This window comes from Salvelinus sp. IW2-2015, linkage group LG11 (genome assembly GCF_002910315.2).
Source record: "Salvelinus sp. IW2-2015 linkage group LG11, ASM291031v2, whole genome shotgun sequence".
NCBI lineage: Eukaryota > Metazoa > Chordata > Actinopteri > Salmoniformes > Salmonidae > Salvelinus > Salvelinus sp. IW2-2015.
In genome coordinates, this window is record NC_036851.1 from 39,578,145 (window position 1) to 39,594,258 (window position 16,114).

Sequence of the window (16,114 nt, forward strand, 5' to 3'; positions counted from 1 at the left end):
CTCTGGCCCAGATCGTAGAATATGCATATAATTTACAGATCAGGATAGAAAACACTCCAATGTTTCCAAAACTGTCAAAATATTGTCTGTGAGAAAAAATAATACTAATTCTACAAGCGAAATCGTGAGAAAAAAGTAACCCGGAAGTGTTTTTTTATTTTATTTTTTATCTTTGTTTCCTTGCCTGTCTAACCTCCATTTAAAGGGGTATCAACCAGATTCTTTTCCCAATGGCTTCCTCAGGCTGTGACCAGGCTTTAGACATAGTTTCAGGCTTTTATTTTGAAAAATGAGCGAGATGTTRCAAAAGAGGTCAGGTGTCCTCTGAATATTTCCTGCGCGCACGGGAGGAGCTCACCATTTTCCTTTTCTCTCTTAATGAATAGGTTATGCTCCGGTTGAAATATTATCGATTATGTTTGTTAAAGACAACCTGAGGTTTGATTATAAAAAAAAACATTTTAAATGTTTCTACGACCATTTCAGATACTTTTTGGGATTTGTCGAACGGAACACTTTTATCAGTTTTTTTTTGTGATAAAAGTAATGTTTATCGAACAAAAAGAACATTTGTTGTGTAACTGGGAGTCTCGTGAGTGGAAACACCCGAAGATTATCAAAGGTAAGTGATTAATTTTATTGCTTTTCTTACTTTTGTGATCAAGCTAACCAAGCTAATATAAGGCTAAGCTGTTATAGCATTGAAAGCTACACTCACAAAAGCTTGGATTTCTTTCGCTGTAAAATATATTTTCAAAATCTGACACGATAGGTGGATTAACAACAAGCTAAGCTGTGTTTTGGTATATTTCACTTGTGATTGCATGATTATAAATATTTTTAGTAATATCTTTTAATCTGATACGTTTGGAAATGTTCATCTTCCTTTCAGGACCGGAACGAGGTTGTAGTTTTCTCATCATAACGCGCAACCCAAATGGCGTTTTTTTGTGATAAAAGTAATATTTATCGAACAAAAAMAASATTTGTTGTMTAACTGGGAGTCTCGTGAGTGGAAACGTCCYAAGATTATCTAAGGTAAGCGATTCATTTTATTGCTTTTCACACTTTCGTGACCATGCTAATTTGGGGCTAGCTGATGTAGCATTGAAAGCTACACTCACAAAAGCTTGGATTTCTTTCGCTGTAAAATATATTTTCAAAATCTGACACCATAGGTGGATTAACAACAAGCTAAGCTGTGTTTTGGTAAATTTCACTTGTGATTGCATGATTATAAATATTTTTAGGAATATCTTTGAATTTGGCGCCCTGCAATTCAGCGGTTGTTTAGGAAAGTGAACCCGTATTCGGTATCCGTAGATCAGAGAGCCGTGATTGGGAGTCCCGTAGGGCGGTGCACAATTGGCCCAGCGTCGTCCGGGTTTGACTGGTGTAGTCCGTCATTGTAAATAAGAATTTGTTCTTAACTGACTTGCCTAGTTAAATAAATAAATAAAATGTTAAATGTCTGGAGCTTAAGTGGCCGCATCACAGTCTGCATACATAATAACCGAAATACAGAGCGGTATTATAAAATACCATATAAACATTCAGATACAGTTGCAGACATATTATATTACCAAAACATAAGCTATACTCGGCGGAGAAGAGACAATGACTAACCACCAGACTCACAAGAATGTCTAGTGTTGACCGCTGTTCTCTATACCCGGTCTGTCACAACCAGAACGATGGACCTGCCTTGCTCAGGGACACGTCAACAGATTTTTCACCTTGTCTTCTAGCGACCGTTCGGTTAAGGCCCAACGCTCTAGTCTAAACCCTAGGCTACCTCCCGCTCACGTGACCCAACCATAAAAATCTCCAATAATTTGACTGGGAAAATGTAAGTATTCTCACTTTATAAAATATTTTTTATTGGCATGATATAGTTTAAACTTTAGAGAACAATATTGAAACAGATCTCAGAAACAGAGAGAAAGCAATAAAATGTCTCAAATAACGTTATCAAAATGACCATGACAAAATGTCTGATAAAAAGTTAATGGCAGTAGTACATACTCTAGATGAATGCAAAACACCTCTGTTAAAAAGCTCAATGGGAACAACTGATTTTATTATTCAAAACCTTTTGGGATTCACGTTTTTACTTTGCCTTCTATTTGGCCTTCATCACATTACAGCTATTTAATTTAGCCTTTATTAAACCAAATAACAGTGACATGCCACTGTCTCTCAAAATACAACCTAATCTCTTTTAGACTGAAAAAATAATGAATAATCAAAAAGGACATTTTCACAAAAAGATGCTGTAGGTTTCAACCAAAAGGCTTACATGAAAATGAACGATATTGTTGAAAATAGAATAATAGACAAAATGGCATCATCAGAGATGACCTTTCACCCCTGGTATTCTAGACCATAATTTGTCCATATCTGACCCTTACACACTGCTTTCTAATCACAAATATACGATTCCAACCACTGTACCTAAACTTACCATTCATCTTCATCTTTAACCACATCCTCTTATCTACACTTTGTTGCATTCTACTGTAGCATGGCCAGCTAGTGGCTACACTACACCAGAAATATGTTCTCTCATGTTACACTACAGGGGCATTCATCCTGTATACTAGAGATGGTGTACATGTTTCAGATATGGGATATTTAAAGCCAAAGAAATATCTATGTATTGTGAAGATATGTTGATGTGTGGAGACCTGGGCAGAATCTGTGTATCTTGAACATGCACGTTAGCTTTCTCCATATAGCCTACAGAGATTGTCCTTATATGGACAGTGTAGACATGATCCAGCCCAGAAACATCCTGGTCCAGCCATGTCTTGCCTTGTCATCATGACAGAACTCAAAGAATGCCCCTGAAAAGTAACATCCTGACCCTCCAAGAATACTTAGAAAACACACCCTTCCCTTCCTCCGTCAGCCAGTCACTGACACAACCATGTTCAACACCTAAACGGTGGTGGATCAGTGATTACTTCAAGGATGGGAGGGAACAGAGAAGGACACTAGTTTTCAAACAGGGCCAACCTTTAATACCAGCAAAAATTCCTCGAGTTGAGACTCAAGAACATGTTAGTCGGGACAACGTGATGTTCGCCTGAAATCAACATAAGTTTGAACAGTAGTCTGTACTGTGAACAAAATAAACATGGTAAAGACAGTCTGCTCTCTAGCAGGAAGAGTATTTCCTCTTTAAATGAACCAATAGAGAAATCATCCAGTCTGAATGACACCACAACAATGAAGTCACAGGTGCCATAAAGCCTGCTTAACCAATCAGGTGATATTACAAGGCACCCAAAAAGGACTGTTCTATTTGTAGAATGTGACATTTAATGCCTCAGCACGTGAAGTCACTCCATGACATGCTGCATTGCAGGACAGGCCTATTGGCCTTAACAAGATCGATGACATGCTGCATTGCAGGACAGGCCTATTGGCCTAAACAAGATTGATGACATGCTGCGTTGAGGGACAGGCCTATTGGCCTTAACAAGATCGATGACATGCTGCATTGCAGGACAGGCCTATTGGCCTAAACACGATCGGTGGGTTTTGTTAATTTGTTGGCCTTTCTCTGTGATCTGCGAGAGGGCCTGATTGGAGGTGTGGCGACCCTCCCTCTGCGACCATTCATAAGGTCAGTGGCGGAACTCTCCATGTCCACCGGGTCAAAGTTCAAAGCTTCGGCCATTTCCTGTTTCGTCACCGACACAAAACGAGGGTCCCTGGCCAAGCTCTCCAACCCCCCATTTATCAGGACCTGGTAGAGGTGAAAGACATGAGAAGAGATAGAGGACAGAGAGGGGATGACTAAGTATCTGACGTCAATGTCATTGATAAAATATGTATTTATGGAATATATTATACGCCTGGTGTCTCCAGTCACCTCCTGTATGAGTGTGTCGAAGGTGCTGTCTGGGGTCTGGGTCTGGGCCTGCTGGGGGCTAGGGGTCTCTCTGGGAGTCTCACGGTCCTGGCTGGGTCCAGGTACTGTCTGCAGCTGCCAGTCTGTGGTGTCTCGGGGACTTCTGCTGGTTGAGATGGTATAGACCTGCACCCTGTCATCTGTCTCAAAGGGAAAACTACAGAAGGACAAAGAGTCAGTCAGATTGTTATTACTGCCTTATTACTGTGTAATTTGACCTCTCAAGTAAGGAAAACAAAAACACAAACGTGAGCACGCACACGCAGACTCACCTCTCCCCGGCATTGCTGTTGACATTGTTGTTGTTGGTTTTGTTAGGCATTGTGGGGAAGAAGTCCTCGTTTGCATGGTAGGCAGGTGAGCTGGTCACCTCCCCCTCGTCTGACTTGCTCATTTGCAGGGGCCGCTGGCTGGTCACCTACACAGAGACACAGACGGCTGAGTTACCGCCACGGGGACAGACGGCTGAGTTACCGCCACGGGGACAGGAGATTTTCCTGACTATGTGATTTTCCTGACTAAAAAACTCAAGGTCCATACAGTACTATGTGAAGCACTTTGAGTCTGAAGAAGGTTACGTACTAGAAGTTATAGCACTGAAATGATTGAAATGATTACCTGTGTAGCGTTAGAGTTATGGGTTCCTTCCTCCATGGTGAAGGAATCAACGTGGTTCCCAAACAGACCGCCCGCCCGCTGACCACAGGAACACACAGAAAGGTACAACATTCAGAGACAGGAGTTTTATTCTGTCTTCTCACTCTGAACTTGTCCTCCCTCCTTAGTTCCGCAGCCTCCCTGTCTCCCTGTGTCCCCCTCCCCCATCTTCCCTCTCTTTCTCCTCTCACCCTGAAGATGCCTTCCTCCGCTGCATCCTCCATGGCTCTGTCCATCTCCTCCTCGTTCATCAGGTCTCCCGAGATGGCTCTCTGCAACTCTGGAGCCACCTCCTCCTCAATGCTCCTCAGACCCGCCTGGGGTGGAGGGAGAGACAGAGAGAGAGGGTTAGAGAGACAGAGAGGAAAGGAGGGGTTAGAGGAAGAATGAGATTGTGAGGGGATGAAAATTAAGAGTTGTTAGATTGTGTACAGGATTATTACATGAAACATCAATAACATCACTAGAAGAGTTGCCAATCACATTTAATGGCTTATTGCCCTACAGGTTTCCCATTGTGAGGTTGGTGTGGGCTCACCTGTATCTCGTTGGAGGCGTTCTTCTTGGTGGGGCGGAAGCCATAATACTCTTCCTGTCTCTTCTTCAACTTCCTGAAGTAGTCCTGGATCAGGAAGGTGGCATAGAACTTCCCCACGGTCACCTCATCATCTGACACACACACACCAATCAAACATGCCAGCTAATTAGAATGGGCAACTTGTTTTGGGACCATAAAGTTGAGGATTACAATAGAATGTTTAAACTCACCTCCGATTGGTGGGATGACCTGGTCCAGCAGCTTCATACTGGTGCGTTTCCAGATCTTCTTGATGATGGCCCTTAACTCCTCATTGGCCTGCTCGAAGTTACCTGACCAATGAGATAACGACAGTGAGGTGGGAATATAGATGCTTAACGTTCAATTGGCCCAAATACCAGTAAAAATACAGTGCTCTGCAATTGACTGACACACACACACACACACCTTCAGTCTTAATCTTCAATGCGGTCCTGACCAGTGCGAACAGCGTAGCATTAAAGGTGACCGTTCCATCACTGTTGAGTGGCATGTTCATGGACACCAGTCTCTGCAGTCAGAATAAATAAAGATTTCATTAAAAAAATATGTTTGCTGCATTAATAGACAAGTCAGATGAACACACAAAATAAATAAACAGATCCCTTCCTTTTAGTTTCTCACCTTGCAGGCCACTCTATGGGGACAGAACTTTCCAAAGCCCAGAGGAGGCTGGATCCTACGCAGCAGAGTCACCACGTCCAGGTGCTTAATACGCCCCCTGCAGGACAGGAAGGGAAACAACAGCTAACAGCAGTAATACATTGAGAGTATAAAAAAACGAATTGAAAAGACTGATCATATATTTTTATAAGGGGTTATAAAAAAGAAACAGAAAAACAGACTTACATGGCCTCTGGGTCGTACTCTGCCCAGATCTTCTTAAACTCATCCAGGTGATGAGGACCCAGGATGGACCAATCACGGGTCAGGTAGTCAAAGTTGTCCATGATGACTGCCACAAACAGGTTGATGATCTGTGGAGGACAACAGAATCATATTTATGTGTGTGACTGTGTGTGTGCGCGCGTGCGAATGTGTGTGTGCGCGTGCGAATGTGTGTGTGTGTATATGTGTATATGCATGTTTGTTTGTTAATGTATGTGTGTATGTGTGTGTATGCATGTTTGTGCGTCATTTACCAGGAAGGCACAGAGCATGTAGAAGCTCATGAAGTAGATGATGGCGAAGCTGGCTCCACAGGTCATCTCCTCTCCAGGCAGGTAGTCTGACTTAGGGTCACACCTCTTCCCATATAGACACGCCAACATCACTTCCTGCCACGCCTCACCTGTCGCACACCTGGAGGGAGAGAGAAAGAGGGATAGAGAGGGGAGTGGGCCAGACAGAGAGATTACAGCTTGTTTTCAGCCCTTTTGTGTTGTCAATGTAATCACTGAGTGTAAGGGTCTCTTGCTATACAAGTCTGCTGTGTAAAGTGACCGCAAAGTCAATGGAAGATAATGGAAGCTGACTGAATGACTGATAAATCAGATCACCCACCTGAAGAGCAGCAGCACAGCATGGGGGAATGTCTGGAAGTTGTTGTTCCTGTTGATGTGTGTCCCATCTATCAGCGCTATCTTACCAAATATCTGCAGGAGACGTACACACAACTCATCAGAGAGTGCTGTGTGTGTGTGTATGTTTGTGTGTGTATGTTTGTGTGTGTATGTTTGTGTGTGTGTTTGTGTGTGTGTGTGTGTGTGCAGTACCTGCATCCCAACAACAGCGTAGATGAAGAATAGCATGAGGATGAGCAGGGCGACGTAGGGCAGAGCCTGCAACACAGCAACCAATCACGTCGTCAAACTCACGCACACTGACCAATCAAAACCTGGGAATTTTGAACAACATTTTCATGAATCTCACAGAATGGAAGACACAGAATTGGAATGAACTTTGACCTGGAAGGACTTGATGAAGGTCCACAGAAGATTCCGGATCCCCTCAGAACGGTTCAGCAGTTTAACCAGACGCATCACACGGAACAGTCTGAAGAAGGTGATTGACACACGGGCATTTTCCGAAGCCGCTATGGCTTGCATTGGGTTCACCTCCTGATAGCACAAATGAAATTAACAGTCACTGAGAAAGCTGGTAGTCTTGGCTTCAGCTCTAACAAAAATGTAAGATGTTATTACTCTAATTAGCACAGTTTTAGTTCAATAGGGGAAACATGCCAGCAAAACCCAGCAGTCTGTAAGGACACAGGTCTCACCTCTCACAGGGTATCTGAGCAGTCATGTACTGTAGGAGTCTGGTTAGTGTCAGAAGGAGCCAAGCAATGGGTGCATTTTCTTCAGAGAATTATAGAACCGTATCATGTTGAAGTGGTTCCTAAGATTGTAAAAACACCTTAAGGGTCAGCATGCTGTAAATACAGACATTTAAGGAAAACATGGATGATCAGGCAATGTGTTGTGCAAGTTTCCTCCTGTTTTATACAGTGTTCATGCAATGTCTCGTAGAATTAGCATACCATAGTCATGCAATGTTTCATGTGATTTCATGCAATGTTCTTGCAGTGTCTACGGGGCGAATAATTACAGCGCAGCCGTGTAGACAGTACAGTCCTCCAGAGGAGGCCAGGGCTGCCTGTGAGGGGGAAAGACAGAGACACAGCAAGTGAAGTCAGACAGGAAGCAACATCATCAGACACAGGAGGTGGAACAGGAAGTGGCGAAGGGAGCGGAGTCAGCCATGGAGGTGTGCATGGAGCAAAGTTGGAAGAGAAAATGTAGGATGAAAGACTGCAGTATGGAGGGAGGGAGAGAAGGCATGTGAGCACAAAAACAACCAAGGACAACGTTGTAATAAATGACTGGATGGCGACTGAGGGGTGAAGAGGTGAAAATGGTTGATGGGGTCTCTGAAGGTTTACTGTAATGGCAACTTGAGCTCTCTTTTGATTTAAAAAAATGACCTTTACTTTTCTGAAGCAAGATAGTGTGAAACGCTGCTTTAAATCTAGAACCTGATGCCAAACCTGTTGGCTCAGTCCCTTGTACAGGAATCACAGTAAAAACTACAGAAGGATGTCACTCTCTTACTTACTAGCAGGAGTGATGGAGATCACTGAACATATGGTGGTGGGAGGTGAAACAAGAAGACAGTGGTTGTTTTCTGCCCTTAACAACTGATTTGGAATCAGCCCTCTCTTAAACAAAGGTTAACTAAAAATACAAAACAAAAAAATCCCAGTTTTAAACAGTGACACCAATGAGGGAAATTACCAGGTCTGGGACCAGGTGTTATGTTAGGGGCATAAAGTAACCAAACAGACAGGTTGTGGGTTGGCTTTCAAGGCGTGGAAGGTGGGTGAGACAAGCTGCAGCCAGGTACAGCAGGGCTTCGGGGGGCAACACAGTGACTAGGGTCGGGTTTTCGAGACTAGTATTCGGGGGGGTGAGGGTGCAGCCGTGGCTGGTGTGAGGGTCACCCCGATGACGAATACTGACCGCATCCTCAGTGCTATTGTTGGGGCCAAGTGCTGACAGGGGAGCCTGGCCTGTATGCCTCTAAGTGGATGGATGGGTGGGTGGGTGGATGGTTGGGGTGTCAGACAGGGGTGTAAACACAGTCCAGACAGTCAGATGACAGGACAGAGCTTTTATTGTGAAATATCTGTAGCTGTTCCCCAACCTGACTATCTGCTTCTTATAAACAATAACCGAAACCAATGGGAGAAAAAATGAAAATGCGAGGACAAAAATGTTCAGTGGGTCTGCCTGAACTGTTATATAAACCTTTTAGGAACAGTGGGAACTGTGTATTATAGTACATGTCATGGACAATACCTACATATTTCTGGTAAACATTACGCAATGACAATACTCACATCGACCTCACTCAGGATGACGTCAACAACGCTGCCGATGACGATGACAAAGTCAAAGACGTTCCATGGGTCCCCAAAGTAACCCTAGGGAGAGGGAAGGGCATTGGTCAGAAGTGTGTGTATAAAAGGTCTCTTCATCTACACACACTCCAGCTCAGAACTTTGACAAGAGGGTTGTGCACAATGAAGAGGTATGAAGTAACTGTTCTACATAACCACTGTCCTATTATTCTGGAATCATTCTGATCTACGTTGAGTTGCACTGCATCTTGGYTAATGTAGTGCATACAGAACATCTCTATGGACAACTGACCTTAGCTTTGTAGGCCATGAGTTTGAGGACCATTTCCACAGTGAAGAGCACAGTGAAGATCACGTTCAGCATGTCAGACAGGTCGGTCACATGGGTTGACTGGTTACAGTGCTGGGGGAGAAGAGAGACGGAGAGAAGAAGGAAAAGAGAAATGGAAGATATTGAGTTTATTTGACATTTTCAATTATGAAATCTCTTGAGATGCTCATCTCATTTCAAGTGTCCAAATTAAAAATACATTTAAAAAACTCCTTGATATGAAGAAGGGATGCTTCTAGTAGGAATCTCTAGCAGGAGCATTACATTGATGTGATGCAGGAGAAGTACTTTTAAAGTTTCACGTTTTGTATTTGAAATGCTAATGTTTGTCAAAGATACTCATCACCCTAACGCAGTTCCCTGAACCACCTCCGATAGCGTTACCTGCATCCCCAGACACATGGTGTTCAGCATGATGAGCATCCCTGAACCACCTCCGATAGCATTACCTGCATCCCCAGACACATGGTGTTCAGCATGATGAGCATCCCTGAACCACCTCCGATAGCATTACCTGCATCCCCAGACACATGGTGTTCAGCATGATGAGCAGGAACATCAGGTACTCAAAGTAGCAGGAGGTGACGATGTACCACACGTTGTACTGATACTGGTTCTTAGGAATGTAGCAGCGCAACGGCCGGGCTTTCAGGGCGTACTCAACACACGCCCGCTGTCAGAGGGAGGACAGCACACACAGGAGTTACACACTACTGTTAGAAAGAGGGTGTTAAAACAACAAACAAAAAAGATACACACAAAACATGCACACACACACACACACACACACCTGGTTCTTGTCCAGCTCACAGTTCTTGTACTCCTGCTCTCCTTGCTCCTGAAATGTAACGATGACAAAGCCGACGAAGATGTTCATCATGAAGAAAGCGATGAGGATGAGGTAGATGATGAAGAAGATGGAGATGGCAACGCGGTTGTTGAAGATGGGACCAACATCCTCCATGTTAGAGTCTATGGCCTTGTACAGCAGTCTGCACACATACACACAAAGGCATGTTAGCAAGTGTGAAATACATACACCTTCATGTGTTCCATAGTACTGTACTAGGCATGCCATGATGTACAGTATACAAACTCCCAGGCTTGTATGTGAGTCTCACTTTGGCCAGCCCTCAAAGGTGGAGACAGTGAAGAGAGCCAACATGCCCTCAAGGATGTTGTCYAAGTTGAGCTCTGAGTTGATCCACTCTCTCTTATGGATCGTCATTGGATGGATTGCACCTTCCTGGTACCTAATATAGTTACCCCTGAGAAGAAGGGAGAGAGCGAGAGAGAGAGAGAGATTAATCAGTGAAAGAGAGGGCATGGGAGAGGTGAGAGAGAGTTTGGCAGAGAGAAAGAAAACATAACAAATGTAATGTACCGTCATGTAATGACCCATTCTGTACCGTCATGTAATGTCCCATTCTGGACCGTCATGTAATGACCCATTCTGGACCGTCATGTAATGACCCATTCTGTACTGTCATGTAGTGTCCCATTCTGCACCGTCGTGTAATGTCCCATTCTGTACCGTCATAGAATGTCCCATTCTGGACCGTCATGTAATGTCCCATTCTGGACCGTCATGTAATGTCCCATTCTGGACCGTCATGTAATGACCCATTCTGTACTGTCATGTAGTGTCCATTTGCACCTCGTGTAATGTCCCATTCTGTACCGTCATAGAATGTCCATTCTGGACCGTCATGTAATGTCCCATTCTGGACCGTCATGTAATGTCCATTCTGGACCGTCATGTAATGACCCATTCTGTACTGTCATGTAGTGTCCCATTCTGGACCGTTGTTGTAATGTCCCATTCTGTACCGTCATATAATGTCCCATTCTGTACTTACGTCATGTAATGTCCCATTCTGTACCGTCATATAATGTCCCATCTGGACGTCATGTAATGCCCATTCTGTACCGTCATGTAATGTCCCATTCTGTACCGTCATAGAATGTCCCATTCTGGACCGGCATGTAATGTCCATTCTGGACCGTCATGTAATGTCCCATTCTGTACCGCATAGAATGTCCCATTCTGGACCGTCATGTAATGTCCCATTCTGGACCGTCATGTAATGTCCATTCTGTACGCCATAGAATGTCCATTCTGGACCGTCATGTAATGTCCCATTCTGGACCGTCATGTAATGTCGCATTCTGGACCGTCATGTAATGTCCATTCTGGACCGTCATGTAATGTCCAATTCTGGACCGTAATGTAATGACCCATTCTGTACTGTCATGTAGTGTCCCATTCTGGACCGTCGTGTAATGTCCCATTCTGTACCGTCATAGAATGTCCATTCTGGACGTCATGTATGTCCCATTCTGTACCGTCATGTAATGTCCATTCTGTACCGTCATAGAATGTCCCATTCTGTACCGTCATGTAATGTCCCATTCTGTACCGTCATGTAATGTCCCATTCTGTACGTCATGTATGTCCATTCTGTACCGTCATAGAATGTCCCTTCTGTACCGTCATGTAATGTCCCATTCTGTACCGTCATGTAATGTCCATTCTGTACCGTCATGGAATGTCCCATTCTGTACCATCATGTAATGTCCCATTTCTGTACCGTCATGTAATGTCCCATTCTGTACCGTCATGTAATGTCCATTCTGTACCATATGTAATGTCCCATTCTGTACCGTCATGTAATGTCCCATTCTGTACCGTCATAGAATGTCCCATTCTGTACCGTCATGTAATGTCCATTCTGTACCGTCATGTAATGTACCATTCTGTGCCGTCATGTAATGTCCCATTCTGTACCATCATGTAATGTACCATTCTGTACCGTATGTAATGTCCATTCTGTACCGTCATGTATCCATTTGTCATCATGTAATGTCCCATTCTGTACCGTCATGTATGTCCCATTCTGTACCGTCAGTAATGTCCATTCTGTACCGTAATGTAATGCCCATTCTGTACCGTCATAGAATGTCCCATTCTGACCGTCATGTAATGTCTCCAATTCTGTACCATCATGTAATGTCCCATTCTGTACCGTCATGTAATGTCCCATTCTGTCGGTCATAGAATGTCCATTCTGTACCGTCTGTAATGTCCCATTCTGTACCGTCATGTAATGTCCATTCTGTACCGTCATGAATGTCCCATTCTGTGCCGTCATGTAATGTCCCATTCTGTACCATCATGTAATGTACCATTCTGTACCGTCATGTAATGTCCCATTCTGTACCGTCATGTAATGGCCCATTCTGTACCATCATGTAATGTCCATTCTGTACCGTCATGTAATGTCCCATTCTGTACCGTCACGTAATGTCTATTCTGTACGTCATGGAATGTCCCATTCTGGACCGTCATGTAATTTCCCCATTCTGTCCATCATGTAATGTACCATTCTGTACCGTCATGTAATGCCATTCTGTACCGTCATGTAATGGCCCATTCTGTACCATCTGTAATGTCCATTCTGTACCGTCATGTAATGTCCCATTCTGTACCGTCAGTAATGTCCTATTCTGTACGTCATGGAATGTCCCATTCTGGACCGTCATGTAATGGCCCATTCTGTACCGTCATGTAATGTCCATTCTGTACCGTCATGTAATGGCCCATTCTGTACGTATGGAATGTCCCATTCTGGACCGTCATGTAATGGCCCATTCTGTACTGTTCATGTAATGTTGTGTGCGAGGACAATATCACTGGTCTCTTACCTACACTCCTCCTCTGTCATTTTGTCAGGATCTGTGCAGGAGTAGAATTGTCCCTTCAGGGATGAACACACACAATACATGAGTGATAATTTTAGCTTTGATGGTCTGTGGAATCTGTTTTCATCATATGGTTCAAAAAGCCACTATACATGTACAGACTATCTAGAGCTCACCTTGAAGAGCTGGACTCCAATGCAGGCGAACTGAAGTCTAACGAGCATGGTGACCAGCACGATGTTGCCAATGGTTTTTGTGGCCACAAAAACACACTGGACCACATGCTAGATATAAGAAACAGCAGAAACCAGCATGTCAGATCGAATCTCCATGACCAGAACTAGAATAACATGGGGCGGCTGAGTTGGTCTAACTATTGCATTAGGTAATGGAACATGTAAAAGACATTATGAATGTGAGTACAGTGTCAGTGGAGTAGAGGTGTAGAGGAGTAGAGGTGTAGAGGTGTAGAGGAGTAGAGGTGTAGAGGAGTAGAGGTGTGAGGAGTAGAGGAGTAGAGGTGTAGAGGAGTAGAGGTGTAGGGTGTAGAGGATAGAGGTAGAGGTGTAGAGGAGTAGAGGAGTGAGTAGAGGTGTAGAGGTGTAGGAGTAGAGGTGTATAGAGTAGAGGTGTAGGAGTAGAGGTGTAGAGTGTAGAGGAGTAGAGGTGTAGAGGAGTAGGGTGTAGAGGAGTAGAGGTAGAGGTGTAGAGGGTAGAGGTGTAGAGGTGAGAGGAGTAGAGTAGAGGTGTGAGGAGTAAGGAGTAGGTACGAGGTGTAGAGGTGTAGAGGAGTGAGGTGTTGAGGAGTAAAGGAGTAGAGGTGTAGAGGAGTAGAGAGTAGAGGTGTAATGAGTAGAGGTGTAGAGGAGTGAGTAGAGAGTAGAGTAGAGGAGTGAGGTGTAGAGGAGTAGAGTAGAGGTGTAGAGGAGTAGAGGAGTAGAGTGAGGTGTAAATGAGTAGAGGAGTAGAGTAGAGGTGTAGAGTAGAAGAGTAGAGTAGAGGAGTAAGGTGTAGAGGAGTAGAGGAGGGTTAGAGGGTTAAGCGGTAGAAGAGTAGAGTAGAGGAGTAGAGTAGAGGTAGGAGTAGAGGAAGTAGAGTGTAGAGGAGTAGAGTAGAGGTGTAGAGGGTAGAGGTGTAGAGGAGTAGGTAGAGGTGTAGAGGAGTAGAGTAGAGGAGTAGAGGTGTAGAGGAGTAGAGTAGAGGTGTAGAGGAGTAGAGGAGTAGAGTAGAGTGTAGATGAGTAGAGGAGTAGAGTAGAGGTGTAGAGTTGAGGAGTAGAGTAGAGGAGTAGAGGTGTAGAGGAGTAGAGTAGAGGTGTAGAGGTGTAGGGTGTAGAATAGAGAGTGAGTAGAGGAGTAGAGTAGAGTGTAAAGGAGTAGAGGAGTAGAGGTGTAGAGGAGTAGAGTAGAGGTGTAGAGGAGTAGAGAGGTGTAGAGGGTAGAGGTAGAGTGTGAGAGTAGAGTGAGGTTGTAGAGGAAGTAGAAGGTGTAGGGTGTAGAGGTATAAAGGAGTAGAGGAGTAGAGTAGAGGTGTAGAGAGTAGAGGTGTAGAGAGTAGAGTTGAGGAGTAGAGTAGAGGTGTAGAGGAGTAGAGGTGTAGAGTAGAGGAGTAGAGGTGGTAGAGGAGTAGAGTAGAGGTTAGAGGAGTAGAGGTGTAGAGAGTAGAGGGTAGAGTAGAGGTGTAGAGAGTAGAGGTGTAAGGAGTAGAGGTGTAGAGGAGTAGAGGTGTAGAGGAGTAGAGTAGAGGTGTAGAGGATGTAGAGTAGAGGTGTAGAGGAGTAGAGGAGTAGAGTAGAGGTGTAGAGGTGGAGTAGAGGAGTAAGGTGTAGAGGTGTAGAGGAGTAGGGAGTAGAGGATAGAGGTGTAGAGGTGTAGAGAGTAGAGGTGTAGAGGAGTAGAGGTGTAGAGGAGTAGAGGAGTAGAGGTGTAGAGGTAGAGGTGTAGAGGTGTAGAGGAGTAGAGGAGTAGAGTAGAGGTGTAAAGAGTAGAGGAGTAGAGTAGAGGTGTAGAGTGTAGAGGAGTAGAGGTGTGAGGATAAGGAGTAGAGGTGTAGAGGAGTAGAGAAAGTAGAGGTGTAGATGAGTAGAGGTGTAAAGGAGTGGAGATAAGGAGTAGAGTAGAGGGTAGAGGTGTAGAGGTGTAGAGTAGAGGTGTAGAGGAGTAGAGGAGTAGAGTGAGAGGTGTAGATAGAGTAGGAAGTAGAGTAGAGGTGTAGAGTAGAGGAGTAGAGTAGAGGGTAAGGTGTAGAGGAGAGAGTAGAGGTTGAGGTGTAGGTGTAGAGAGTAGAGTAGGAGGAGTAGAGTAGAGGTGTAAGGAGTGAGGAGTAGAGTGTAGAGGATAGAGTAGACGTGTAGAGGAGTGAGGTGTAAGAGGAGTAGAGTAAGAGGTGTAGAGTAGAGGAGTAGAGGTGTAGAGGAGTAGAGTAGAGGTGTAGAGGAGTAGAGGTGAGAGGAGTAGAGTGAGGTGTAGAGGTAGTAGAGGTAGAGGTGTAGAGAGTAGAGGTGTAGAGGTGTAGAGGAGTAGAGGTGTAAGGAGTAGAGGAGTAGAGGTGTGAGAGTAGAGTTAGAGGTGTAAGAGGAGTAGAGGAGTAGAGGTGTAAGGAAGTAGAGTGAGGAGTAGGTAGAGGTGTAGAGGAGTAGAGGTGTAGAGTAGAGGAATAGAGTGTAGAGGAGTAGAGTAGAGGTGTAGAGGAGTAGAGGTTAGAGAGTAGAGGAGTAGAGTAGAGGTGTAGAGGAGTAGAGGTGTAGAAAGGAGTAGAGGTGTAGAGGAGAGTAGAGGTTAGAGGAGTAGAGTAGAGGTTGTAGATGAGTAGAGTGAGGAGTAGAGGAGTAGAGTAGAGGTGTAGAGGTAGAGAGTAGAGAGTAGAAGGTGTAGAGTGTAGAGGAGTAGAGGATAGGGAGTAGAGGTGTAGAGGTGTAGAGGGAGAGTGTAGAGGAGTAAGGTGTAGAGGAGTAGAGTAGAGGTAGAGTAGAGGAGTAAGGTGTAGAGGAGTAGAGGTAGAGGTGTAGAGGGTAAAGGAGTAGAGGTGTAAAGGCAGTTAGGAGGTGTAAAGGATAGAGGTTGTAGA

The 16,114-nt window shown here is 44.4% G+C and overlaps 1 protein-coding gene across 1 annotated transcript in view; it reads right to left on the reverse strand.

The window, feature by feature from the left end:
* Positions 1–1,854: 1,854 nt before the first annotated feature.
* Positions 1,855–16,114, reverse strand: part of LOC111970366 (dihydropyridine-sensitive L-type skeletal muscle calcium channel subunit alpha-1-like) — a 19,836-nt gene continuing 5,576 nt past the window's right edge. Inside the window, exons 9-30 of the mRNA XM_023997058.1 lie at positions 13,225–13,332; positions 13,052–13,104; positions 10,468–10,614; positions 10,137–10,338; positions 9,861–10,019; positions 9,308–9,418; positions 8,995–9,078; positions 7,704–7,751; positions 7,061–7,213; positions 6,869–6,934; positions 6,657–6,748; positions 6,296–6,455; positions 6,003–6,130; positions 5,778–5,874; positions 5,562–5,664; positions 5,345–5,446; positions 5,115–5,245; positions 4,768–4,893; positions 4,538–4,615; positions 4,192–4,337; positions 3,881–4,076; positions 1,855–3,754 (exon numbers count right to left, since the gene is read on the reverse strand). Coding sequence (XP_023852826.1) covers positions 3,527–3,754; positions 3,881–4,076; positions 4,192–4,337; positions 4,538–4,615; positions 4,768–4,893; positions 5,115–5,245; positions 5,345–5,446; positions 5,562–5,664; positions 5,778–5,874; positions 6,003–6,130; positions 6,296–6,455; positions 6,657–6,748; positions 6,869–6,934; positions 7,061–7,213; positions 7,704–7,751; positions 8,995–9,078; positions 9,308–9,418; positions 9,861–10,019; positions 10,137–10,338; positions 10,468–10,614; positions 13,052–13,104; positions 13,225–13,332 — 2,718 coding nt within the window. The 3' untranslated portion in view covers positions 1,855–3,526. The remainder of the gene's footprint in view (positions 3,755–3,880; positions 4,077–4,191; positions 4,338–4,537; positions 4,616–4,767; positions 4,894–5,114; positions 5,246–5,344; positions 5,447–5,561; positions 5,665–5,777; positions 5,875–6,002; positions 6,131–6,295; positions 6,456–6,656; positions 6,749–6,868; positions 6,935–7,060; positions 7,214–7,703; positions 7,752–8,994; positions 9,079–9,307; positions 9,419–9,860; positions 10,020–10,136; positions 10,339–10,467; positions 10,615–13,051; positions 13,105–13,224; positions 13,333–16,114) is intronic.